The 27,679-nt window shown below is 40.0% G+C and overlaps 1 protein-coding gene across 4 annotated transcripts in view; it reads right to left on the bottom strand.

Annotated features, from left to right (window-relative positions):
• The window catches only part of pikfyve (phosphoinositide kinase, FYVE finger containing), a 158,262-nt gene that overhangs the window by 104,248 nt on the left and 26,335 nt on the right, over window positions 1–27,679 (bottom strand). For all 4 annotated transcript variants that reach the window (XM_028808040.2, XM_028808042.2, XM_028808041.2 and 1 more), the window contains exons 7-17: window positions 26,064–26,153; window positions 22,911–23,043; window positions 22,666–22,823; window positions 22,267–22,378; window positions 16,887–17,034; window positions 14,275–14,442; window positions 10,425–10,487; window positions 4,112–4,241; window positions 3,792–3,972; window positions 1,073–1,147; window positions 676–783 (exon numbers count right to left, since the gene is read on the bottom strand). In XM_028808040.2, coding sequence (XP_028663873.2) covers window positions 676–783; window positions 1,073–1,147; window positions 3,792–3,972; window positions 4,112–4,241; window positions 10,425–10,487; window positions 14,275–14,442; window positions 16,887–17,034; window positions 22,267–22,378; window positions 22,666–22,823; window positions 22,911–23,043; window positions 26,064–26,153 — 1,366 coding nt within the window. The remainder of the gene's footprint in view (window positions 1–675; window positions 784–1,072; window positions 1,148–3,791; window positions 3,973–4,111; window positions 4,242–10,424; window positions 10,488–14,274; window positions 14,443–16,886; window positions 17,035–22,266; window positions 22,379–22,665; window positions 22,824–22,910; window positions 23,044–26,063; window positions 26,154–27,679) is intronic.

Below are 27,679 nucleotides of genomic sequence, written 5' to 3'. Positions count from 1 at the left end.
ACTTTATTACCCTTCTCTCAGTTTACTTCTCTGTCAAGATGCTAATGTAACCTGTATGTGTGTGCGAGACCATCAATTATGTTGTCTGTTTTTTATTTTCAGAATTTACTGTCTTAATCTTCTTTGTTTATTTATCTGGTTTGTACAATGCTATATACTGTATATTCTGCCGTTCTTTATTTATTCTGTAAGTGCCTTGAGCATGGGAAAGGCGCTATATAAATAAAATGTATTATTATTATTATTAGAAATACTACATAAATTAACTGAGCTGTATATGAATAATTTATTAGGCAAGTTTGGATTCCAGGACATACAGGAATTCAGGGTAATGAAGTAGCAGCCAAAATAGCAAAAACTGCTCAAGACAAAGAGCATACAGACATGGAAATAGCACTGGGGAAAAGGAAAGTCAAAAATGTAATTAGTAAGACTGGAATATCTGAAGGGAAAATAGTTTGTGATAAATGTAGAGATTTTTACAAATTTAATCCAAGGGTTCAGTGTCATTTTTAAAGGAGTGGTAAGAAGAACTAACCCAGAATGCTCCAGCAATGTGTGTCACTGGAGTGACAGTGTAAATGTCAGCACAATCAGAATGGCAAACAGTGCTGGTGTTTAACCCAATGTGGCAACGTCCTGCATTCATGATGGACACCGATGGACCATACAAACCTGTACAACGATGGGATCGATGCTTGTAAACTTGGTCTCTTCTCTATACAGATACTCAATGGAGCATTTCAGTAGGAGGATTTTAGGGTTTTTAATTTGTTGGTTCATCTGCAATAAAAAGAGGAAGTTTAAATTATTTGACTTCATTCAGATCTGATATACAGTAATTCATTTCAGTGTTCACAACTAAATATAAATTAACTACAAACTGTAGTTAGAAATAAAAATATATATCTTATAAACCTAGATTAGGCAAAACACCTGGTCATTCAAAATCATTTAACAATGTGGAATAGTTAGCAATTTACCAAAAAGCAGCAGTGTGGCCTAAAAATCAAGGGCTTTATTAATCTTCTGCTAAGAAAAATGACAGTGAAAAAAGGTAGAAACTGCCTACCTTCTTATGTGCTATGTTTTTGGTGCAAACAAAACCATTTACAACTGAACAGTCAAATTTCTTTCCTCCTGGGATCTGGAAACAAGAATAGATTAATGAGTAGGCAGTGAGACAGATAGATAGTTAGATAAATTGTGAAAGGCTCTATCTAACGGATAAATAGATGTAAAGGCCACTGTATAATAGCTTGATAGACAGAAAGACAGACATGAAAGGCACTATATGATAAACAGACAGATAGACGTGAAAGGCACTATATAATAGAGACAGATATATATTAAAGGTGCTATATGACTGACAGACAAACAGACAGACAGACAGGGCACTATATAATAGATAGATAAGGCACTATATAATAGATAGATAGATAGATAGATATGAAAGGCACTATATAATAGATAGATAGATATGAAAGGCACTATATAATAGATAGATAGATAGATAGATAGATAGATAGATAGATAGATAGATAGATAGATAGATAGATAGATAGATAGATAAAGAAAGGCACTATATTAGATAGATAAATAGATAGATAGATAGATAGATAGAAGTGAAAGGCACTATATAATAGATAGATAGATAGATATGAAAGGCACTATATAATAGATAGATAGATAGATAAAGAAAGGCACTATATTAGATAGATAGATAGATAGATAGATAGATAGATAGATAGATAGATAGATAGATAGATAGATAGATAGATAGATAGATAGATAGATAGATAGAGGTGCACAGCCAACCCAACTCGACACAGACAGATGTTAGACACAGATGCAAGCACACACACTTTTACTTTTCTTTCTTTCCCATGGGAAATGCCTTCACCCGTTTCCCACTTGTACAGAACAATCGTATAAGGCCCCCAGAAGCACTCCAGATGCTCGTTGACCTACTTCCTAAAGGCACTTCCAGGTGTGGCAGCACTGCTGCTTCAAAGGGCTCAGCAGTTCTCCAGACACTCCCTGACAGGTGCCATGGGCCCCAACAGGGTTGAGCTTCCATGCTGCAAACCTGCAGTACCACCACACTGCAGGGGGGCTGCCCTCTAGCACTTGAGGGGAGGCAATGCTCTGGAAACACTCCTTCCCCCAGTCCTTCCAATATAGAGGCATCCCAGCCCTGTAAGGGCCCTGGCTGTCCGCCCCAATAGATAGACAGATAGATAGATAGATAGATGTGTTTGATTTTTCTACAGTTCTCGGTTATAAATGCACGGACCCCCACCATTTTTCTTGGAATGGAGACATGATCCTGGCTGTGTCTCTACAGCGCTAAGGTATTCACCCCTTTGGATGTTCTAACATTTTATTGTTATACAACACTGAATCACAATGGACTTCCCTGGCCGTTTTTTGACACTGATCAATTGAAAAATACTCTTTAATGTCAAATTAAAATCAGATTTCTCCAAAGTGGTCTAAACTAATTCTAAATGTAATGAATCAAGTCACTGGTACAGCCAGTTGGTTTTAGGAGTCCCATCTTTAGTTCAATGGAGGTCACCTGTCTGGGGTTTCAACTGATTTTTTCTGGAAGGACCAAACTGTGCCGAGTCAGGATGGCGGCTTACCCTACTCAATAAAGGCAAAAAGAGCACAAAAAGCAACTCTGTAAACATCACAAGTCAAGGGAGGGAGACAAGAAAATATCCAAGTGACTAAATATCCAGTTAAATGAATCGTGAGCAAATGGAAAGCTTAGGGGACAGGTGAAAATCTGCTAGAGCAGGCCGTTCACAAAACACTGAAGCATGATGAGTGACGAGTGAGGGAGGCCACCAAGTGACCTGTAAAAGCTCTGAAGAAGTGACACGTTGCATTGGCTGAGACTGAAGAAACTGTGTGGACAAAAACTGTGCTTTGCCAGTCACCGCGTTATGGGAGAGTGGCAAAGAGAAAGTCTCTGTTAAAAAACAACGCATACGACATCCCAGCTAGAGCTCACCAGAAGGTAACATGAGAAACTTCAAAGTCAACTGGAACAAAACTCTGTAGTCTGATGAGTCTAAAAGGCACGTTACACTGCACATTAGCAAAAACACAGCATCCCCATCTTGGGGCAAAGTAGTGGTGGCATCAGGCCCTGGAAAGCTTGAGAGGGTAAAATGAATGCAGCAAGTTGAAGGGAAATCCTGGCAGGAAACCTGATGGTGTCTGCAGTGTTGTGGGAAGGCCATCAGGACAACAGGCTCAAGCCTAAAACAAAAGCTGTACAGGAATGGCTTTAAAATGACAACGTCGATAGCCTGGAGCGGCCAAGTCAGAGTCCACATCTCAATCCAACTGAGAATTTGCGGCTGGACTTGATAAAGGTTGTTGACTCGCGGGTACCGTGACACCTGACAGAGCACCGAAGAATGGGGAGAAACAGCAGAGCTGACAGAGAAAGAGGCCTGGGCACAGAGACTCGAGACTGTCATGGCTGCCAAAGGTGCATCTAGTAAATACGGGCTTAAGGGAGTGAATACTCCGAGATTATTTTGTGTTCCATATTTGTAATTAATTTAATGTAAATCACTTTGCAGAAACCTGTTTTCATTATGACATTCAATTCCATTGCTCAGTGTCCAAAAAGGCCAAACTAAGTGATTCAATGTGAAAACTTCCATTGGGGTGAATACTTTTTATAGATACTGTAGATTTAACACCTACGTTACAGAAAGAAATTCCAAAAATACATTGTCTTATCACAAAACTGAAAGATATATTCTTACTTTTTTGATGTGAACAAACTGACGGATATCCATGTCATCATCATTGTTCCGCACGTTTGGATGAACAGTTTGCACAACCTGACGCACTACAGGAACAATAATATCCCTCCAGGAAAGAGACAGGGACTCGTTATACAGCAACTGCTGCAACAGTGCCATCATGTGGCTGTGGTTGGCAGAACTGCAGAAGAAAGTAAGGCACAACACAGAATTGAGGCTGCGTGCTGAAAGTAAAGACGTTTAAGCAATTGATAGCGGTCAAGATGTCGTCACTCAACATCCATGAGCAAATATGATTTGGGAGAGGAAAATTCCCTTACAGCAGCCTCTCCATTGCTTGTTTTTCTCCATTCTCCTCCCTCAGTTGGTCGAGTGAGCTGTGATGCCAAGCAAGGGGTGTGAAGAGCAGGTCTTTGGACTTTTCCTCCACCCTTCGATTAAACAGGGACTCTATGGAAAAAAAATTAGAGCGATTCAATTCTCTGAAGCAGTTCACCGTGTTTCAAAAAAAGATCTGAGTCAGTGGTTTCTTTTGAATGTTAGCAGAGCAGCCGTGTCATTTGGGTTGTGTGCTGGCGGTGTAATGCCAGAGTTTAATTAAGTGTCACTAATACAGACAGCACTGCATCTTATTAGTTAAAGTAAAACATGAAGACAAGAATAAAGGCCTGTGCACACATTTAGTGCTGAAAATGGAGAATCTTCTGGAATTTTAAAGGGACCACAAACAAGCACTGCAGTATCTGCTTCTCAACTCAACATTAATTGGCCCGCTGTACAGCTTTGGGCATACACAGCAGACAGCTAATGGGGGCAACCCGAGGTAAACTCTCTGCAGATCCCATAGGCATGTCAGCTAAATAAATCATAAGCAGTTTCTGCCCTTTTCTGCATGAAAACACGAATAACTGTGATTAGTTAGATTTATTTCTTATGGGAAGGGAAGAACAGATGTGTCAGGCAAATGCAGAAAAGGCATCTGGTGAAAGAAAAGAAGCTGCAACGGTGGATCTGGAGAAGGCATCTGACAGGGCGAAGTGGGCACTGAGAAAGTTAAGTCTGCGGTGATGTCAATATATGAGGGAGCACAAAACGGCAGTCAGGATAGCAGACGAGGCTGGCGAGGGATCAGAGATGAAGGTGGGGCTGCACCAGGCATCCATTCTGAGAGACCAGGGGCCTCGTGTATAAACGGTGCGTACACACAAAAATGTTGCATATGCCCGTTTCCACACTCACATCGCAATGTATGAAAACTAAACTTGGCATAAAGCCACGCACAATCTCACGCCAGCTCAAACCATAACTTACGCAAGTTTTCGGCTCGGTTTTGCGAACTGGCAGCACCCAGCGTCAAAGCAGTGCTACTGTTCCTGGGTGGCTTCTCTTTATTTTTTAGATTCACATCCCATTAACATTCCAATATATATCAATAAATCGTTTTTTAAACAGTTAGATTCAATAATAACCTCATTCATTTGGAACTCAAAACACCCATGTATCCGAAGAGCGACCCTACAAAGACCTCAGGCAGAAGGTGGCATGGCTTTACCTAATTTTCAGTTTTATTACTGGGCAGCAAACATACAAGCCATAAAAACCTGGACACAAATATATGAACATACACAGGCCTGGTCCGCAATAGAAATAAAATCCTGTAGTACTTCTTTATATTTTATACTTTATATAAGTTATCGCAAATATACTAATAACCCAATTGTGCTTTACTCACTCAGAATATGGAACCAAATTAGAAAGCATTTTAAGATGGAAAATCTTTTATCCGTGGCACCTCTGCAAGAGAACCACCTCTTTCAACCTTCGCAAGTATATCCAGTTTTTAATATCTGGAAAAGTTTTGGGATTAAAATGCTCAGAGATCTTTATATAGACAACATATTTACATCTTTTGAACAATTACGTTCAAAATTCAACCTCCCAGCTACACATTTTTTTTTACTATCTTCAAATTAGAAATTTTGTTAAACAGAAATTGCCCGATTTCCCCCACCTTGCACCCTCCACAATGCTGGAAAAAATACTGCTCAATTTCGAGGAAACAAACACTTTTTCCGCAATATATAAAATCTTATTAGAGTCCCTACCTTTCAAAGATCCAAGAGGACATTAGGAAGAAGATCTCTTAATCAATATATCAGAAAAGGAGTGGAAGGTAGCAAAGCAGAGAATTCACTCGAGTTCTATATGCGCAAAGCATAGAATTATTCAACTAAAAATTATATATTGAACTCATCTGTCTCGCTTAAAACTGTCCAAAATGTTTCCAGGGCAATCTAACCTGCAAGCGCTGCAACCAAGCTCCTGCCTCACTGGGTCACATGTTCTGGGTCTGCACCAAACTAACATCATTTTGGACAAAAATTTTTAAGTGCCTCTCAGACAGCCTTGGGGTCACAATCCCTCCTAACCCACTAACAGCTGTGTTTGGTGTTCTTCCAGATGGACTTGAATTGGAGAAGGACAAGCAAACGGTGATTGCATTTACTACACTTTTGGCATACAGACTTATTTTGTTAAATTGGAAGAATCTTAATTCTCCTCTTATAAGTCAGTGGGAAACCAATGTTTTATATTATTTGAAATTGGAAAAATTTAATTTTCAGTTAGAGGATCTGTACAAATTTTTTTCAAAACATGGCAGGATTTAATCAATATTATTTTAGAATAAGAGAAATAACTATTATCGCATTTAACTCCCTTCTCCATCTCTTATTTACATAGATATTTACTTCTCCCTTTCCTTTGTTTAATGTTGCCTTATTAAAAAGCCTTAAGCAATTTTCCTTTAGCTAAGCTCTCCTTCTCAGGGGTGGGGTTTGATTAGTCTTCAAATTTGTTGGGTTATAAATTGATCTGTTTGTATGGAATGATTACAATGAAAATTAATAAAATAAAAATATTAGATTCACATCCCTGACGCGGCTTTATCAAATACACTGACATTAACCGCATATCCTTTTTTAGTTTAAAGCATCTGATTGTAATCAAATTGTAACCATATAATGATGCACAGAATGGCCAAACTTTTCCAAATACCATAGCTGCTTTAGCGTTGTTACTCTTAGTGCACCACTCTGAGTATTTTAACCCACTGGATCTGAGTGTGGATTCACAGCTCTACAGCAGCTGATCGGAAAGCTCTACGGCAGATTGTGTTAAGAGCGGAGAGAAATATCGGGGTACAGCATCAAGCACACGCTGCTTCAGCCATGCACACAGTCTATGTGAACTTCTCCCATTCAGCAAAAGCTTCAGAGCCTTTCCTGTACGGACCTCATGCTTCAGAAACAGTTTCATCCCAAGAACTATAAACACACTTAATCAGTCCATCAAGTGCTCCAGTAGAACTGTTTGAACTTATAACTACTATCACCTCACTGGAAACTTGCATTACAGTTGTAATATTGCACAACCTGAGCCACTTATGCTTTCAAATTATACAAAAACTTTTATGCTCTAAACAGAACTTTTCTCTTTTTTTTTTGCTATATCAGTTTTCTCTTTTTTGTGTGAACTGTTTTACTTTGATTTTTTACTAAAGCTTTTAAAAACGAAGATATTTTGTCTGTGGAATCATTTCGACACGTCAGGCCTTTGCTGAATCCCATTTGCAAACCAGAGCTGCTGAACTTTGGTAATTTTGGGTAAACACAGCTACAACCACATTGGCATTTCGTTTTCAGACCAGTGCCCGTTGCTGAGATTCAATGCTGCATTGCCAGGGGCACAGTTCCCAGAGTTCACACATCACGGTGTCACTAGCACAGTCCTTGAAAAGCTGACAGTGTATGTCACGTCCCATCCAAGATTGCGATTCGTTCTCAGAGACTTCAGCATGAATTCAAATTTTTTACTGCTCTCATTTTTTTGACATCTGATTCTTTGCTACAAAAAGTTACTGACAAAAAGGATCAGAATTTGCATCATACTGTAAATCTTCTACTTTCAGCTGCTCCTGTTAGGGGTTGTCACAGCGGATCATCTTCTTCCATATCTTTCTGTCCTCGTCAACTTGTTCTGTCACGCGCCCATCACCTGCATGTCCTCTCTCACCACATTCATAAACCTTCTCTTAGGCCTTCCTCTTTTCCTCTTCCCTGGCAGCTCTATCCTTAGTACCCTTCTCCCAATATACCCCTCATCTCTCCTCTGCACATGTCCACACCAACGCAATCTCGCCTCTCTGACTTTGTCTCCCAACTGTTCAACCTGAGCTGACCCTCTAATGTCCTCATTTCTAATCCTGTCCATCCTCGTCACACCCAATGCAAATCTTTAACTCTGTCACCTCCAGCTCTGTCTCCTGTGCCACCGTCTCCAGCCCATATAAGATAGCTGGTCTCACGACCATCCTGTAGACCTTCCCTTTCACTCTTGCTGATACCTGTCTGTCACAAATTACTCCTGACACTCTTCTCCACCAACTCCACCCTGCCTGCACTCTCTTCTTCACTTCTCTTCCACAATCCCCATTACTCTGTACTGTTGATCCCAAGTATTTAAACTCATCCACCTTCGCTAACTCTACTCCCTCATCCTCATCATTCCACTGACCTTCCTCTCATTCACACACATGTATTCTGTCTTGGTGGTCCTACTGACCTTCATTCCAGACTCCTCTCATATCTGCACCTCTCCAGGGTCTCCTCAACCTGCTCCCTACTCTCACTACAGATCACAGTGTCATCAGCAAATATCACAGTCCACAGGGACTCCTGTCTAATCTCCTCTGTCAACCTGTCCATCAACATTGCAAATAAGAAAGGGCTCAGAGCCGATCCCTGATGTAATCCCATCTCCATCACTCCTACCGCAGATCTCACTGCTGTCACACTTCCCTCGTTCATACCCTGTACAACTCTTACGTACTTCTTTGCCACTCCCGACTTCCTCATACAATACCACAGCTCCTCAATTTGCATCATAAATAAAAATAAAAAAACAAAACAACCAGGAACTTTAAATAAACAATAACCAAAACCAGAACACTAAACAGAATCCAAGTCAAAAAGTGAGAGGTTGAAGTTAGGAGCAGGCGCTGGCACAGAGTATTGCTGCACCCACCACATGACAAATCAATTTAGAATCCCCAGATTAGGACCCGAGTGCAGCCATCCAACGGGTGACACCTCAGCACCACACTAGTTAAGATGGAATGGAACCAGTGTGAGGTGTTCTGTGGTGGCTGGAGTGCCAATCCTGCCACCATAACCCCCAAGTTTTTCTCTGCAGGTTGGAGGGCCTACACACAGGGCTGGGTGCAGATTAACGTCATCCCCAGGACTAAGCAATTGCAGGTTAAGGGCCTTGCTCAAGGGCCCAATGAAGTAAAGTCACTTTTGGCATTTACGGGATTCGAACCAAGTGCAGTTCCCTAGCCTCAGAGCCACCACTCTGCCCCAAAAAGTCAAAAAGGAATCCCTAATATTCAAAGCCAGAAGCACATAAAGCTGACAAACCCCTCTTTAATTATCCACAGACTCAGGTTCAGGGACGTACCAGTTGACAGCTTATATGACACCGTTTGTATCGGTGACGTCACACAGCGTAACTACGGAGACTTTGTCCCTGGCAAGCACATAACGAGTGGTTTCAACAAAAACAAAATGGCATAGCAGCCAAAGGAAAACGTAATGGTATGAACACGGTGGCGCACATAGTTACCGCGGTTCGGTGCTCTCCCCTTCGGAGTTTTGTTTTGACACCGCAGGAACTTTACCTAATTTCGTTGTATTTGTTACAATGACAATAAAGATAATCTGAAATATTATATATATATATATATATATATATATATATATATATATATATATATATATATATATATATATATTGAAATATGAAATCTGTGATCATCAGAGGTGACTGTGCGCAGAGGGTGCAGACCTATAAATACCTGGGAGTGCAGCTGGATGATAAATTAGACTGGACTGCCAATACTGATGCTCAGTGTAAGAGACGACAGAGCCGACTATACTTCACTAGAAGGTTGGCATCTTTCAACATCTGCAATAAGATGCTGCAGATGTTCTACCAGACGGTTGTGGCGAGCGCCCTCTTCTACAGCTGGTGAGGCAGCATAAAGAAGGAGGACGCCTCACGCCTGGACAAACTGGTGAGGAAGGCAGGCTGGCTCTATTGTGGGCATGGAGCTGGACAGTCTGACATCCGTGGCAGAGTGACGGGCGCTGAGCAGACTCCTGTCAATCATGGAGAATCCACTGAACAGGATCATCTCCAGACAGAGGAGCAGCTTCAGCGACAGACTGCTGTCACCGTCCTGCTCCACTGACAGACTGAGGAGATCGTTCCTCCGCCACACTATGTGACTCTTCAATTCCACCTGGGGGGGTAAACGTTAACATTATACAAAGTTATTGTCTGTTATAACTGCATTGTTATCACTCTTTAATTTAATATTGTTCTTTATCAGTATGCTGCTGCTGGAGTATGTGAATTTCCCCTTGGGATTAATAAAGTATCTATCTATTTATCTAAATAATAATAATCATGTCAACCTCCCGAGCTGTCACATGTGCAGTATGTGGCGTAACACTTGTAGCATTTTTATGGCTCAGAGGGAAATTAAAAAAGTATAGAAAACGGCATTACCTTTTATAAAAGCATCACTGATGGAAATCATTTGTTGTTCTCCGTCTTCCAACATCAGGAACTCTTGATTCAGGAAAAAAAACAAGAAAGAGAAAGAGCTGAGTAGGAAAATGCAAATAATGTCACCTGCTTGAGCTGCCAGAAGATGTTTTTCAGTTGAACATAAAGAACAAGTCATTTTCAAACAAAAGTCAAACTTGCTTGATAGGCTCCAGACTTACAATACAACAAAGAGGAAACTGCCATTCAGTAAAAGAGCAGCCTGCTAGTGTGCACATCCAGCAAGGCCTTCACACAGTCATTCGCTTCGGGGTCAGACTACAGCCACACTACTCACTTCCTTTTCACTGTAAACTGTCATAAGAAGTCATACGGGATTTTTTTTTTTTTGTTAAACATACAAACAGATGCAAAACAGTCATTGTAAAAATAGAAATTAAATGCTGAAACACAAAAACATTGTTTGGATCTCCCCCAGATGCCAGTGTAATATAATACTGTTAGAATAATAACTGAAAACATCACAATACAGAAATGAGAAAAGAGAGGCGGGGGGGGGGGGGATCATCCCAATTATGTGCTTCCTAGACAAGTCATGCTTGTTCATTTAGCCGGCAAGCAATATGATTAAAAATTAAACCCAACATTCACACATCCCTCACCCCAATTATTTGCCTATCGTGTTTCAGCATAATGTGACAGACTGAATACTATTTACACCTACTAAAAAACAGGGATTTCCAGCCTTTTAATAGGAATTTGATGATGTTCCAAACTGCAGCTGCCAAGCAAAGCAAAAAACAATTCTAAAACAATTGCTTTAAGGCACAACAAATACAAAATGATCTCCTGTATCTGAACACAACCATTATAATAAAATGATCACATTTCACAGCCTGACAGGACAGAATCCCCCTCAGCCCCCACCCACTGGACTAGTCATTCATAGAAGTCATGGACATCTAAGCAGCATGACCTACTAAACATGTTGTAAGGCCCACTTCCTAAACTGAGTCCAGTCGTCAAACACTGTTCTCAAGAATTATAACCGGACTGACATAATCCAGTGAGTTCATTCTGTTAATGAAAAAGGAAGTTGGTTACTCACATGCTAATGGGAACCTGTGACAAAGATGTTTCATGTGAACTGGTCAGAAAACATCTTTAGGAAGTGTCAGCTAGTCCCTTATGGTCACACGCAGGAGATGAAACGCCCAAACTACCTTAAATGCAGGCTCCTGCGGAGTATACTGGGGAGTCAAATGTGCAAAGATTTAATTTGTGTTTCATTTTTAATTAAGTGCAACCAGACAAGGACGGAAATAGAAATCGGCTTTTGTAACAAACACCACAGTCTACAAGTCAAAAAGAAAAGAAAAACTGCACACATGTACATGAAGAACAACGGGAGACTGTAAAAGCACAGCCCTGCTAACTGAGGGCGAGATCAGAATTGACTCGTGTAAACTGAAGAAGCAAGGAAGCAGGTCACACTTGTGAACAGAGATCTGGACATTGGGAAAGACATCAGACTGTGCCTTGTTGTCCAGCTGACATGCACTTTTGTCACACCCATTATCAGATGGATTTCATTTGCTTTGGACTTAAGAAATCGACTCCAGTGCGTACAGAAATTGGCTAACAACACTCTGTCATTATGCTCAGAAGTTAAATATGGTGTCCCGCAGGGCTCACTGCTCACACCTTTACTGTTTTCACTTTACATGCTTCCAATGCGAACACTCATAAGGAAACATAACATAAATTTTTATTGAAGCATGTCACATAGTAGTTGGAGTGAGTCACTGGGCATTAGGCAACTGGATTCACGGGGGCACATCGTTGACTGCCTTCGCCTAACTAAGGTGGACCAGAAGTGCGAGGCTACAGCATGAAGCTGAAAGAAAGCAGCTCTGTCGCCAAAGCGAAACCGCCGAGGAAAGACAAACGAGAGAGAAACTCGCTTAGCTACTGATGGACATGGGGAGCGAGCGAGTCCGCAAAACGAAACTGCCGACTCTGCATTTCAGTTTTTTTCTGACAATTTCAATAGTTTTTAGGAGCCTGGGCTTTTTACAGCACGGGCTTACACCGCTAGTGTGTGTGTGTGTATATATATATATATATATATATATATATATATATATATATGACCAACCACAAGCGTTACCTGGTAGGTAACCACCCATACAATCAGATTGTGATTCAGACTACGAATGCCATAAATGTAATTACCCCGATCTACATGCTGTCACATGAACAAACCACACGCCATGGCGCATCGTAAAGAGGCTTCGCCTCTGATGCTGATGTCCGAGGTTTGATCCCCGAGAGGGGGTGCAGTGAGTGTGTACGCCTGATGAGCCCAGAATTAGGGTGAAACACGTGTCGCGTACTCTTTGCATTATTTGACAGTAAAACTTTGCAATATATTATATATATTATATATATATATATATATATATATATATAAAAAATGTGTGTGTGTGTGTTTGTATATATATATATATGTATATTATAAAAAAAAAATCTTGTGACGATACGAGACTTTTTTCCTTCGACGAGACAAGATCTTTTGAAGAGAGACACTTTTGCATCCCGCAGGATGAACAAGTCACGTCATACTTACAACCTTCAGACACACGTCCCGTGATACACATGCAGAGCAGGTTAGAGATAATGGAAGTAGGAAAATTCGAAAGTCTCAAAAAATGAGAGTAAATATTGCATTAGTGCAAACAAATGGAAAATATTACCCGGTGAAATAAAGGAACAACGAAAAGAGATTGCATAGTGTTTGAGGACGTCTGGGGGAACAGCAGCAATCCAGCAGCTGATCGAGCAAAGAGGAGGTAAAACAAAAAAATGTATTTGTTTCCCATTGTATCGCCATTTAAGAGGGTTTTGGAGGAGCGGCCGCATTTCTTCTTTATTAAAAACAACTTAAAGTTACCAGATATCAAGATAGCCATTTTAAATTGTGTAATCCTTTACAATAATAGCATAGAATTACCAGGAGCAGCAACAAACACTGTAAAATTATTTATCAGTTGGTGTAAGAGGATGTGGGTGTGAATATTACATCATACTTGACCCTGCCAAAAATGTTATACCTCAGGAATACATGACAATCATCACATAAATTCTTCACTTATACACATAATACTATAAACACTTTAAATGTCAAAGGTATATATTATATACACGCAACAATTTTATCCATTTAATACCTGGCCCTATGAACTATTTAAACTTTTAACAGGTAGAAATTCTCATTATAGTTGTTGTCGCCTAGGAGAGCAAATACCTAAATAAGAGCTCCATCACATACTGTTAATATAAATGTCATTTCTTATCATTTGTTGCTTATCCAGTACTTATAACCTGAAGCATAGCATAGCACTGGCCGGGGGGGAAAGCAAGCAGGGGGCAAAGCCCCCTACTGTGTGTGTGTGTGTGTGTATATATATATATATACACACACACACACACACACCTACCTGTTTCTCAACTCATTAAATGTGGAATAATAACAAAGCTTTCTAATATAAAAGCATTACTTACAATAATTCTATGAAATGTCTTGTTTTGTCATTAAGCTCTTTATTTAGCTGTCCTTTTGTCATTATATAACCAATTATGTTTCAGTTCTGCTTTTTGCTTCCCCAGTTTATGATGATTTTCACGGTAAATGCTTAACTGCCTACAGCATGTGAAAATGTTTCCATTCAGCTGAATTTGGAAATGTCGTGCTCGTCTTTACCGAATGTTCCAGGGGTCAACAGGCCTTGGGCCTACCTACAGACAGAAAGGGGCCAGAGTTTGATAATTTCATTCCCATCACACTCACCTTTTTGCTCGGTAGGGTGGGGTGGCACATAAGGGTACTTGGACTGTTTCTTGATGTGGAAGTTGACATTGTCCTGCTCTACATTGAGGCTGATAGAAGCTGCTGAATCGCTGTCAACCGCTGACTGAAAGCTGCTTACAGATGTTCTTTTGCTGGGACTGGCAGAGTCTACAGAAGAAAAAAAAGTGAAACTGCAAAAATAATCTAAACTAATGGATTATTTTGCAATAAACAGATATCTTATTTACCTTAAACTGCAGTGTTATGACAGTCTACTCATACAAAAAGATGTCAAATATACATGAAACTATGTCATATATGCTTAAGGTCTAAACATCAGAACGCTGTTAACAATCTACTGTACATATTCATAATCTGAGGCTGCGTTGTAAACGGCTGGGGAAACCCGCCAGAACATGTGACACAGCGGGCCTAGCGTTAGAGCAGCGAGTCGTAGAGAGGACGTGAGACTTTGCTTAGCTTTCAGTTATGTGCAAACATTCTGCGCTCTGTTCCTGTCTCCAGGGAGTCCACAGCAGTGCCAAAGCATTTCTCATTAACTTGTTAAGTCAGTTAGTTTCTCCTTTCCTTCTGCCAATGCCCCAAATTAACACTGCTGAAATAGAGGGCATGACATTTTCACACTGATAAAGACATATATCAAAAGGTGCCATACCACCTGCGCTTCAGAACGGGTCATCCACCAGAAACTAAGGATGGTCATGTCCAGCCAACTCTTGGATGGGAGATCATGTAGGAGAAACTTGGGGTGCTGCTGGAAGAGGTGTTAGTGAGACCAGTAGGGGGTACCTACCCTGTGGTCTGGGTGTGGACCCCAAAGCCCCAGTGCAGTGATTGGCACACTTATGCTGTAAATATAGTATGGTGATGCCCTTCGGATGAGATGTAAAACTGAGGTCCTGGCTCTCTGTGGTCATTAATCATCCCTGGGCATCTTTCGAAAAGAATAGGGTTTAACCCAATGATCTGGCTAAGCTGCCTCTCACGGCCTTGTCCATTCTGGCCCCCTTATCATCCCCTGTCACTAGTTGGCTCTCTCTCTCACCCCTTCATCATCTAATAGCTAATGTGGTAAGCGTGTCGGCACAAAAATGGCTGCTGTTACATCATTCAGGTGGGCACTACACATTGGTGGTGTTGAAGTGGTTCTCCTCTATCTATGTAAAGCGCTTTTAGTAGCAAGAAGAGCATCATATCAACGTCAGTAATTATTATTAATATTATACCAAAGGGCCTGAGGTCTCCTCTGAAAATGCAGTCAGCTTTTGTCCTTTTAAGGCCATGACACGCTACATTACGTTTGCAGCAACTGTCACTCACAGACTTCATTTACAAAATCTCAGCGAGTCAAAGGCATCCACGACACACTCCCATGACCACCATTTGTGTAGTCTGACAAACTCAGTGACTCAGTCTAACTAGTCTGTGACTCACTGCATTCGATTTTGTCTTAAATCACAGGGGTTGAGACTGTGTGTGTGTGTGTGTGTGTGTGAGAGAGACAGCTGCTCACCTGGAAGTACAATGCATATCATGCAGCCACAAGAAATCAGGAACATCATGTCACACATGTGCGCCCAGGGTTCACCTTCCTGGCTCTGTTGAGGTTAGCAGTGCCACCTCGCTACAAGATGGGGAGCTGTTGCTGACTCTTTTCTCACCCACAGTTCCGAGGGATGGTCCCAGGAAGATGCCTAGTGCCCGACCTCAGCCCCATGATGTCCCCACCCCTTCCGGTCAGGTCATAATACCCAATGGATTTTGTCACAGCCTGGTGAGGCCGAGTCACTGGGTATGCCAGACTACACGCCTCATCACCACAGCAGAAAGCCACAGCTGCCTCAGAGTCGCGGAGATGAAATGAAGTCTGCAGCTGAAAATGACTGTAAATGTTGTGTAATGTGACATGGTCTTTAAGCAGATGTTTTAAAGAAATTGCTCAAAAAATGATTACGGGGGCGGCACGGTGGCGCAGTGGGTAGCACTGCTGCCTCGCAGTTAGGAGACCTTCCCAGGTCCTCCCTGCGTGGAGTTTGCATGTTCTCCCCATGTTTCCTCCGGGTGCTCCGGTTTCCTCCCACAATCCAAAGACTTGCAGGTTAGGTGCATTGGCGATTTTAAATTGTCCCTAGTGTGTGTGCTTGGTGTGTGTGTGTGTGTGTGCATGCCCTGCAGTGGGCTGGCGCCCTGCCCAGGGTTTTTTTTCTTGCCTTGCACCCTGTGCTGGCTGGGATTGGCTCCAGCAGACCCCCATGACCCTATAGTTGGGATATAGCGGGTTGGATAATGGATGGATGGATGGATGATTACGCTTATTTTAACTGTAGGGTTAACTATAATGTGACTGGATGAAGAACTAGTCAGACTAAAATTATTCCATAAAAGTTCACCATGATTGAAACGTGAACATATTTACATTATCAAACAGCAAAAACAAGAACATAATAAAAACTTATCAAGGGTTAGGCTAGACTTCTGCTTATCTCAGGTGGTCACGTTAAATTGTGGCTGACATACCTTACAGTATATCGGACATTTAAAAGCATTACAGACGTATAATATAGCAAGACTGGAGGCTGATATCAACATACTTGGCATAATATCTTCACCTTCATCGGCAATGTGCTCTGTGTCACTATCATCAAATTTAATATCCTTAAACCAGGAGGGCTCAGAATGCCCCTCAAATGAATTCACTGAATCACTGTCTGGTGACGGCGTTTCTGAGAACTCTGTGCTCTGTGGAAAATAAAGCAGAATTAGAACATTAGAACAATCTGGACGAGAAAAGGCCATTCAGCTCAACAAGTGCGCCAGTGCCATCCACTAATTTCTAAAATAACATCAAGTCGAGTTTTGAAAGTCCCTCAAGTCCTATTGTCTGCCACACCACTTGGTCTCTTATTCTTTATGTGAAGAAAAACTTCCTAACGTTTGTGTGAAATTTACAGTCAACAAGTTTCCAACTGTGTCCCCGTGTTCTTGATGAACTCAGTTTAAAATAAGAGTCTTAATCTGCTGGACTAATTCCATTCATCATTTTAAACACTTCAGTTAGTCAGGTCTCCTCTTCATCTCCTTAAGGCTCAGCTCTTTTCATCTTTCCTCCTAATTCATCCCCTGTAGCTCTGGAGTCAGCCCAGTCGCTCCTCTCTGGACCTTTTCTAGTGCTCTTATGTCTTTTTTGTAGCCTGGAGACCAAAACTGCACACCCAGGACTCCAGATGAGGTCTCACCAGTGTGTTATAAAGCTTGAGCAGAACCTCCTGGGACTTGTACTCCACACATCAAGGCGCTATATAACCTGACATTCTGTTAGCCCTCTTAATGGCTCCTGAACACTCTCTGGCAGTTGTTCGTGTTGCATCCACTACAACTCCTAAATCCTTTTCATAAGGTGGACTTTTGATTTTTTCAGACCTCCCATTGTGTATTCAAACCTAAAATTTTTACTTCCCACATGTAACTCAATGGTTATATTCTAAAATGTTGGTATGTATTACACTAACTTCCAACAAAGAAGCAATAAAGAAAAAAGAAAACACAAAAATCATCACACAATCGAGATTCAAACCAAACAAAAGTCAAGAGAAGCAAAGCAAATCTCCAAATGCCGTCTCCTCCAGCACACCACCGTCAGGCAGCCAATCCCAGCAACTTCCACCTGTCCGTCAGTATAAATAGGCAACTTCAGGCCTTCAAGGGTCTCCACCAAGTGCAGGTGGACTGCGGGTTATGAACGAGTTCTCTTGCGGACACTCATAACCCGATTTTCTATGTAAGTCAGGACCAGAACTGAAGATGTGCCTTTCATGTACTGAGCTCAGTGGTCATACATTACAACACCATAAAACAATTGTCTGCCTACTTAGGTACACTTTAGGTTAGGTTACAGTGCATCCGGAAAGTATTCCCAGCGCTTCATCACTTTTTCCACATTTTGTTATCTTACAGCCTTATTCCAAAATGGATTAAATTCATTTTTTTCCTCAGAATTCTGCACACAACACCCCATAATGACAACGGATATGGATATAATGAGGTTATTAGAAATAAACTTGATGCATTAGGATTAAAAGTCAAGACGGAGGTAAAGAATTTAGGGGTAACTATTGACTCTGACCTGAATTTTAAATCACATCTTAATCAGGTTACTAGGACAGCATTTTTTCACTTCTTATAACATTGCAAGATGCTGAGAAATGAGTTCACGCTTTTGTTTTCAGTCAACTAGATTACTGTAACACACCCCTCTCTCAGGACCACCCAAAAAAAGATATCAATTGATTGCAACGAGTGCAGAATGGAGCTGCAAGAATCTTAACTAGGAAAAGAAAATCCGAGCACATCACACCAGTCTGAGCGTCACTACACTGGTTACCGGTGCCATTTAGAATTGACTTTAAAATCCTGCTTATGGTTTAAAAAGCCTTCAATAATCTACTCCATCTTATATTTCGGAATGTCTGTCGCCATACACTCCAAATCGTAACCTTAGATCTTCAAATGAGGGTCTGCTTAAAATTCCAAGAACTAAATTTAAAAGAAGTGGTGAGGCGACCTTCTGCTGTTAGGCACCTCAAATCTGGAATAGTTGACCGATAGAAATTCGCCAGGCTGATACAGTGGAGCACTTTAAAACACAGCTGAAAACACATTACTTTAACATGGCTTGCTCAGAGCTTCATTTTAGTTTAATCCGGATGCTCCGTATATTCAATTAATTATCGTTATTATTCATGATGGCTCCAAAATCCATACTAACCCCTACTTTCTCTTCTTTTTCCGGTTTTCTTTGATCTGCGCCACCACCACCTGATCAAAGCACTGTGATGTCCCTCCATTGATGGATTAAGTCCACATTACCATCATCATCAAATTCTTCCATGTGAACCCTGAATACCATGAGGACTGATTGAGGTCATGTATGTAGGTAGAATGCCTAGAGGGGGCTGGGCTGGGTGGTCTTGTGGCCTCGGACCAGGCAGTACATAATAGATAGATAGATAGATAGATAGATAGATAGATAGATAGATAGATAGATAGATAGATAGATAGATAGATAGATAGATAGATAGATAGATAGATAGATAGATAGATAGATAGATAGATAGATAGATAGATAGATAGATAGATAGATAGATGTGAAAGGCACTATATAATAAATTGATCAAAGCTACCTAACCTAATAAATAAAATAAAGATAAAATTTAGTTCCAAGATGGTTTACCAAGATGAATATCTCCATCCCGAATCCTCAGCTCTCTCAACATGAAATACGACTTCATTGTTCTGCACAGATTCGTTGTTCGGTGGTACAGAGGGATCAGCACTGCTGCCTCACAGCTCAGGTCATATTTCTGGGCAAAATACCTGGGGCCTCATGTACAGTATAACGCCGTGCATAGAACTCACACTATAACATGGCATAAGCACAAAAGCGGGAATGTGTATACGCACAGAAAAATCCAGACGTAGGAATCTGTGCCTAAGCAAACTTTCATGTTCTTCCACTACATAAATCCTGATCAGCATGAAAAGTAATGCACGCGCCTTCTGTCCCGCCCCAACTCCTCCCAGAAATACGCCTCTTTGAATATGCAAATCGATATAAATAGCCTTCTGTGAAAAGACAATGGGAAGAGCATGGGGGAAAATATAAGAATTTCAGCGAATACCAAGTGCAGGCAAAGGAAAAACGTACTATTTGTTGGTTTAAACAGTGGTATAATCAACAAAAGGAAGTTGATCAAGTGACAGAGTGTTGGAGAAACTCGAAAGCTCAAGTTCACAAAGTCGCACAGTGCCTGAAATAAAAAAGAAGTCACATATCAAAGTCGGAGTGAAAAGGCGAGTCGCAGCCCACCGTCTGAGTGTCATATGAAAGCTTATTAGGGTACAGAGAAAAAAAAATAGGCACACAGTGGGAAAAAAGCACGAAATGTCAAGTTTAATCTTGAAATTTCCACTTTAATCACGTAGTTTATTTTGTCATTAAAGTAGAACATCATAAACTTCATCTTAAAATCGTTTATTTTACTAGTTTCTCAAATCCCATCGTAACTAAAGTAGCACGTTAAATGCTTTGTTCTGCTATGTGCTCTATGTGTGTGAATCACTACCTGCTTCCGTTCTTTCTCTTTCTCCGACAGGACACAGCATCCATTACATTTGTGATATTACAGCTCTCTGAATAATTAAAATACTGAGATGTATACGTGATATCTTTTTCATGATGATAGGAATGAAAACATGTTATTAAACATGGGAACACGGTGGCGCAGTGCTTGTTCATATCTCACGCAAGAGGCTTGCTGCGCCATGCGCGACCTTCAATGAAATAATTTATTACAGAAGTACTGTCTCTTTCAAACGGACTAACCTCCAATTCCTGTCCTTACTTTTCTTTCTCCAAATACCCAATCGCCACACAATCAGCTCTGTAATAGACGTAAAGCCATTTGTAAGCTTAGAACGCCGATTCTTCAAAACTTTTAAGGAACATTGAAATATCTTCGTAATACATGTTTAATTATTCTATCCGTCTATCCTTCCAGTGTCACGTCAGCACCAGCAAGAATACAACGCAATGCAGGAACAATCCCTGAACTAGCTAGCGCTGCGGCACCATGTCCTCACATGTTTAATTATTAACAATACAGATTATTTAAATGAAGTTAAAGTTTTATCTGTATAATATAATCAACATATTTTGCTGCATTTCATCTTAAAAATGATATCATCATCATATGTAAATACGCGCTTTATAAAGTGGCACAGGTTGTGCAATATTATAACTGTAGTGGAAGTTTATAGTGAGGTAATTGTACTTATAAGTACAAACAGTTCTACAAGGAGCACTTGATGGACTGATTGAGTGCGTTTATAGTTCTTGGGATGAAACTGTTTCTGAACCACGAGGTCCGTACAGGAAAGACTTTGACGCGTTTTGCTGTGGTTGAGGTAGTGTGTGCTTGAAACTGTATACTGATAATTCTCTTTCCGATCAGCTGCTGCTGTGATTCCCCACTCAGATACAGTGATATAAATACTCCGAGTGGTGCAGTGAGAGTAATATGGAAAAAGATGATCTGCTGTGGCAACCCTTAACGGGAACAGCTGAAAGAAGAAGAAGATGCAGTGAGAGTAACAACGCTAAAGCAGTTATGGTATTTGGAATACTATGGCTATTCCCTGGACCATTATATTGCTGCAGGTTAATTACAATCAGATGCATTACACTAATAAACAATATGTAGTTAGTTTCAGTGTATTTATAAAGCCGCGTCAGAAATGTGGGTCTAAGAAAGAAAGGGAGACCAAACAGGAACAGTAGCACTGCTTTGACGCTGGGTGCCGCCAGTCTGCAAAACCGAGCAGAGAAATTGCGTATGCCAGGGTATGAGGTACCGTGGAAATGTGGGTGGCTTTACGCCAAGTTTAGGTTTTATACATCGCGATTTGAGCGTGGAAACGTTTGTACGCAACATTTCTGTGCATACGCACCATTTATACATGAAGCCCCTGGTCTAGAAAAATTGCCAGATGCTTCCCTAGCCCATTATAATCCACTCAAAACCAATTCAGCTTTTCCTTCCCAATTGACGTCAATGCATTTTTCCCAAACAATGCTGTGTTTTCGCCAAACTCGAGGTGAAGCAAATTCAGCAGGATTCACTTATCACTATTAACATAACATCCACACACAGCGGCTAATCCTGTGTAGAGCTGTGTGTGCAGACAGAGTCGATGTTGGTACCACTGAGGAAGGATGCAAACGGGGACACAGTGCCAATCCATCATGGGATCAGTTTAGAAGTGCCAGGTAAGCTCACATGCACATCTTCTCAATTTCACCCAACACAAATCCAATTGTTATACCTCTGACATGTCGCCATGTGTTAACAGTAGGCTGAGCTATGCTTTACTATAATTAAAATGTGTAAAAGCACATATCCGTGAATTCATTACCTGCAGAGCGCGATACAGTGCGTATTCATCCCTGAATATTTGATCATGGTGAGTAACACAATCCAACCACCGCCCATCAACGAGTGCCTGGCCGATTGCTATGGCTTGTGCTCTAAAAGAGAAATAACCCAGTTGTCAAAAAAAAAAAGTCAAACAGTCAATAATAATATTCTACATAAAGATTATCCAAAAAATTTATAAAAACAGCCAAAACGTAACTTATCCAATAAGACCCTCTCCTACATACCTTAATAATACAAATTAATGGTTTACTGAAAACTATTCCAGTAAATGCATATAAACTGTACTTCTAAAGAAAATTAAAGTTTGGCTTGCTATTAATACCATAGAGCACATGAGGATGTTAGCATGAAAAGATCTTTTAGAAGCTGTATGAACCTTGTTGTTATATGTCCATTTCTGAGAAGCCAATTAACCATGTCTTTTCCCACAATGCAGTTTGGATATGTTCGTAGCCAGTAACGGTGGTCCTGGAACTCCATGCCTGTGTTGTGATGGCATATTTTTTTCCAAAGTTCTTTAAGCTGCACAGAATCCTAGACAAGGCAACAAACAAAAACATGTTTTGTAATTTACTGATAGTGAGACAAGGATCCAAAAATGGTGCGCAAAAACGTAAATACCAGCAAAATCTTCCTTTCCTCTTCATCAGCTTTGATGTAAGCGCGGTTGGCCTGGGGGCTGATAGAACTTTCATAAGCAGGAACCAGGGATGTGACGGAGCGGTCCAGAGACAAATTGGTAATACTGGCAGACCTGCAGCAACAGGAACCATCAAAAACGTCAGACAGAAAGCTGGGAATTCAGGAAATCCTCTTTGATCAGGGCAAGCAATACGTTTAGGGGCTCATTTCACACTGCCGATCTGTGAAAAAGAGTTACTGCCAATCTGTGAAAGTCTTACTTGTAGCGCAACCTATGGAGGTAACCTGGAAAAGAAGGCGGCCGTGGCAACTGGAGATCATGTGACACACAAAACTTTAGGACATAAAAATGTCACAAAGAACTAAACACCCAGGACTTACTGTACATACAAACACAGAAACACAGATAGAGTGAGCGGCACTATATGATAGATAGATAGATAGATAGATAGATAGATAGATAGATAGATAGATAGATAGATAGATAGATAGATAGATAGATAGATAGATAGATAGATAGATAGATAGACAGACATGAAAGGCACTATATGATAGATAGATAGACAGACATGAAAGGCACTATATGATACATAGATAGAGTGAAAGGCACTATATAATAGATAGATAGATAGATAGATAGATAGATAGATAGATAGATAGATAGATAGATAGATAGATATGAAAGGCACTATATGATAGATAGATAGATAGATAGATAGATAGATAGATAGATAGATAGATAGATAGATAGAGTGAAAGGCACTATATAATAGATAGATAGATAGATATGAAAGGCACTATATGATAGATAGATAGAGTGAAAGGCACTATATAATAGATAGATAGATAGATAGACAGACATGAAGGGCACTATATAATAGATAGATAGATGTGAAAGGCACTATATGATAGATAGATAGATAGATAGATAGATAGATAGATAGACAGACAGACATGAAGGGCACTATATAATAGATAGATAGATAGATATGAAAGGCACTATATGATACATAGATAGATAGACATGAAAGGCACTATATGATAGATAGATAGAGTGAAAGGCACTATATAATAGATAGATAGATAGATAGATATGAAAGGCACTATATGATAGATAGATAGATAGTGAAAGGCACTATATAATAGATAGATAGATAGACATGAAAGGCACTATATGATAGATAGATAGATAGTGAAAGGCACTATATAATAGATAGATAGATAGATAGATAGATAGATAGTGAAAGGCACTATATAATAGATAGATAGATAGACATGAAAGGCACTATATGATAGATAGATAGATAGATAGATAGATAGATAGATAGATAGAGTGAAAGGCACTATATAATAGATAGATAGATAGATAGATAGATAGATAGATAGATAGATAGATAGATATGAAAGGCACTATATGATTGATAGATAGAGTGAAAGGCACTATATAATAGATAGATAGATAGATAGATAGACATGAAGGGCACTATATAATAGATAGATAGATGTGAAAGGCACTATATGATAGATAGATAGATAGATAGACAGACAGACATGAAGGGCACTATATAATAGATAGATAGATGTGAAAGGCACTATATGATAGATAGATAGATAGATAGATAGATAGATAGATAGATAGATAGATAGATAGATAGATAGATAGATATGAAAGGCACTATAGATAGATAGACAGAAAGATAGATAGATAGACATTAAAGGCGCTATATGATAGATAGATAGATAGATAGATAGATAGATAGATAGATAGATAGATAGATATGAAAGGCACTATAGATAGATAGATAGATAGATAGATAGATAGATAGATAGATAGATAGATAGATAGATAGATAGACATTAAAGGCGCTATATGATAGATAGATAGATAGATAGATAGATAGATAGATAGATAGATAGATAGATAGATAGATAGATAGATAGATATGAAAGGCACTATAGATAGATAGATAGACATTAAAGGCGCTATATGATTGCTAGATAGATAGATAGATAGATATGAAAGGCACTATAGATAGATAGACAGAAAGATAGATAGATAGACATTAAAGGCGCTATATGATTGATAGATAGATAGATAGATAGATAGATAGATAGATAGATAGATAGATAGATAGATAGATAGATATGAAAGGCACTATAGATAGATAGACAGAAAGATAGATAGATAGACATTAAAGGCGCTATATGATTGATAGATAGATAGATAGATACCAATATTTCTATTCTTTTTCCCTATTTTGTGCCATCAAGCACCTGTTTTTTTTTTTTTTTTTTTTTTACTAATTATCAAAGTAGGATTAAAAGGGGTGTCCTGGTTGGCCCCCCAACATTTCCTTGGAGTCCTCTTGTGTCCTTCCCCCTCTCCAAAACACATACCTGCTGGGACTAAGTAAGCCCATTCCTTTTATCTTTTAAATGTCACTGCTGTGGTAACATTTCTCTGCCCAGTAGAAGCAGCTCACCCCCTAGGTGTCACACTACATAAGAGCTACTCATGCAAAGCATTGAGGTGTGACGGATAACTAAAATGGCAACTGTGGGAAGGTCTGCTTGCTCATTTGGATTACCTTTACATTACCCAAGTGTTTTGAATGTTTAATTTAACTTGGAAATCACAATTACAATCATCTGACAATGGTAAGGGTGGGGTGGCAGCTTTGCACTGCTATCTGGAAGGCTGCCGTTTCAAATCCTGTTACTGCCAGAAGGGATCGCTACCCTGCTGGGCCCTTGAGCAAAGCCCATAGCCTAAAAATTGCTCAAGGGATGCTGTACAATGGCTGATCCTGCGCTCTGACCCCCCCAAAGGTCATGCGAAAACACAATATTCCCCTTGGAGATTAACAAACAAATAAAAACTAATACACAACAGACAGGTGTATATGTGTAAATGAGGCATATCCAATGTACAAATGGGACCATTCAGGTTATTTTGATACTGGTAAGAAACAGGACCTCTTGGTATATAAAGTTTACAGCTGATTGGAGGTTTCATTCAGTATGGACCAAAACACTTTTTGTTTTACTTCTTGACAGAATTTAATATCAAAGGCTGCTGACTTTACACTGATGTTCCCATAAAGCAACACAACTGCACAAAATTCAATTTACCTTTTCCGTGCTGGCGATTTTCCTACATCTTCTTGTACACTGGACAGGCGAGTTGTTAAGCTGTTATTCTGCGAGTCCTGGTGAATTAAACTGAAAAAGAAATACAAAAGTTAATAAAGAAACACGTTTGATAATCAAATGATTAGCATTTGTAAAAGAACTTGGTAATGATTTCTATAGATCACTGAAAGCTCCGTGAGAAAAACACTTCAAAAAACTACACTGACGTCTCCTTATGTCGTCAAAACTGTGGGCCATGGCGAGAACCTCATTATAATGGGGGTCCCACTTTACAGAAGCTGTCATTGTGAATTTCCACTTGGGATTAATAAAGTATCTATCTATCTATCTATCTATCTATATAGCACACCCGTATTTACATGTAATTTCATGTTTACTGTCGTGTGTGTTTAGTACCATTACATTCTTACTTGTATGTCTCCTCATACCAGAGACAATGATACAATACCAACAAAAAACACACATGCAAACAGAAGTTATAGATTAAAAGCAACATAAAATAACACAGCAACTCATAATCCACGCCAAGAAGAAACCTGTTAAACCCAGTTAAGAGCTGTAAGAGCCACTTGTTAGTTAGGTTATCTTAAACTAGTGATGTTATAATGTTTGTCTACATATTAGTGCTTAGTCAATGTGACGTCTTATTATAACCCCCATAAACTAAAGCATAAATCCAGCCATCCATTATCCAACCTGCTATATCCTAACTACAGGGTCATGGAGGTCTGCTGGAGCCAATCCCAGCCAACACAGGGCACAAGGCAGGAAACAAACCCTGGGCAGGGCACCAGCCCACCACAGGGCACACACATACACCAAGCACACACTAGGGACAATTTAGAATCGTCACTCCACCTAATCTGCATGTCTTTGGACTGTGGGAGGAAACCCATGCAGACATGGGGAGAACATGCAAACTCCATGCAGGGAGGACCCAGGAAGCCAACCCAGGTCTCCTTACTGCGAGGCAGCAGTGCTACCCACTGCGCCACCGTGCCGCCCTAAAGTATAAATGGAATATTCTAATTATTATATTATTTCTTGTCCCTCTGACTACACACTAGTTCAGTTTATGATCTGCCTTGCACTTGGTAATGCATGGAGGGGCAAACAGTTTCAAACTGACCGTACTAAAGTAAAGCCTATGTCAGTTTGCCACAGAGAAACAATACGACTTTTAAGTATAGAAAGTAACTGAAGTTTAACATGAGAAACTTAAGATTGTAATGAAACAGAGACAAAACCTTTTTTTCCATTTTTGTATTTTATTCTGCGTGTGTAATAACTTTTTTTTAATTTTTGTAATTAGTTCCCCTTTAAAGTTTCAAAATAACCCTTTTTCAAAAATAAACTTTAATGGGCAGAGAAATTTCTTTTGTTACACATTATGACTCATGCTGGATCCTGCCTTGGCAATACAGCAGCTGCTCAATTTTGAGAATGTGGAAAAGCAAACCCCACAGAATTCGATTCGCCTAAAGTTTGGGGAAAATGTGGAAATGTTTGGGAATTTTGGAGAACTCAGCAAAACACACAGAAGCCAATGGAGAAAGAGAAACTGAACAAGCTTTGAGTGGATAATAGTGGTGCAA

Source organism: Erpetoichthys calabaricus, chromosome 8 (genome assembly GCF_900747795.2).
Source record: "Erpetoichthys calabaricus chromosome 8, fErpCal1.3, whole genome shotgun sequence".
NCBI lineage: Eukaryota > Metazoa > Chordata > Cladistia > Polypteriformes > Polypteridae > Erpetoichthys > Erpetoichthys calabaricus.
This window is presented reverse-complemented; position numbering and strand designations above follow the sequence as displayed.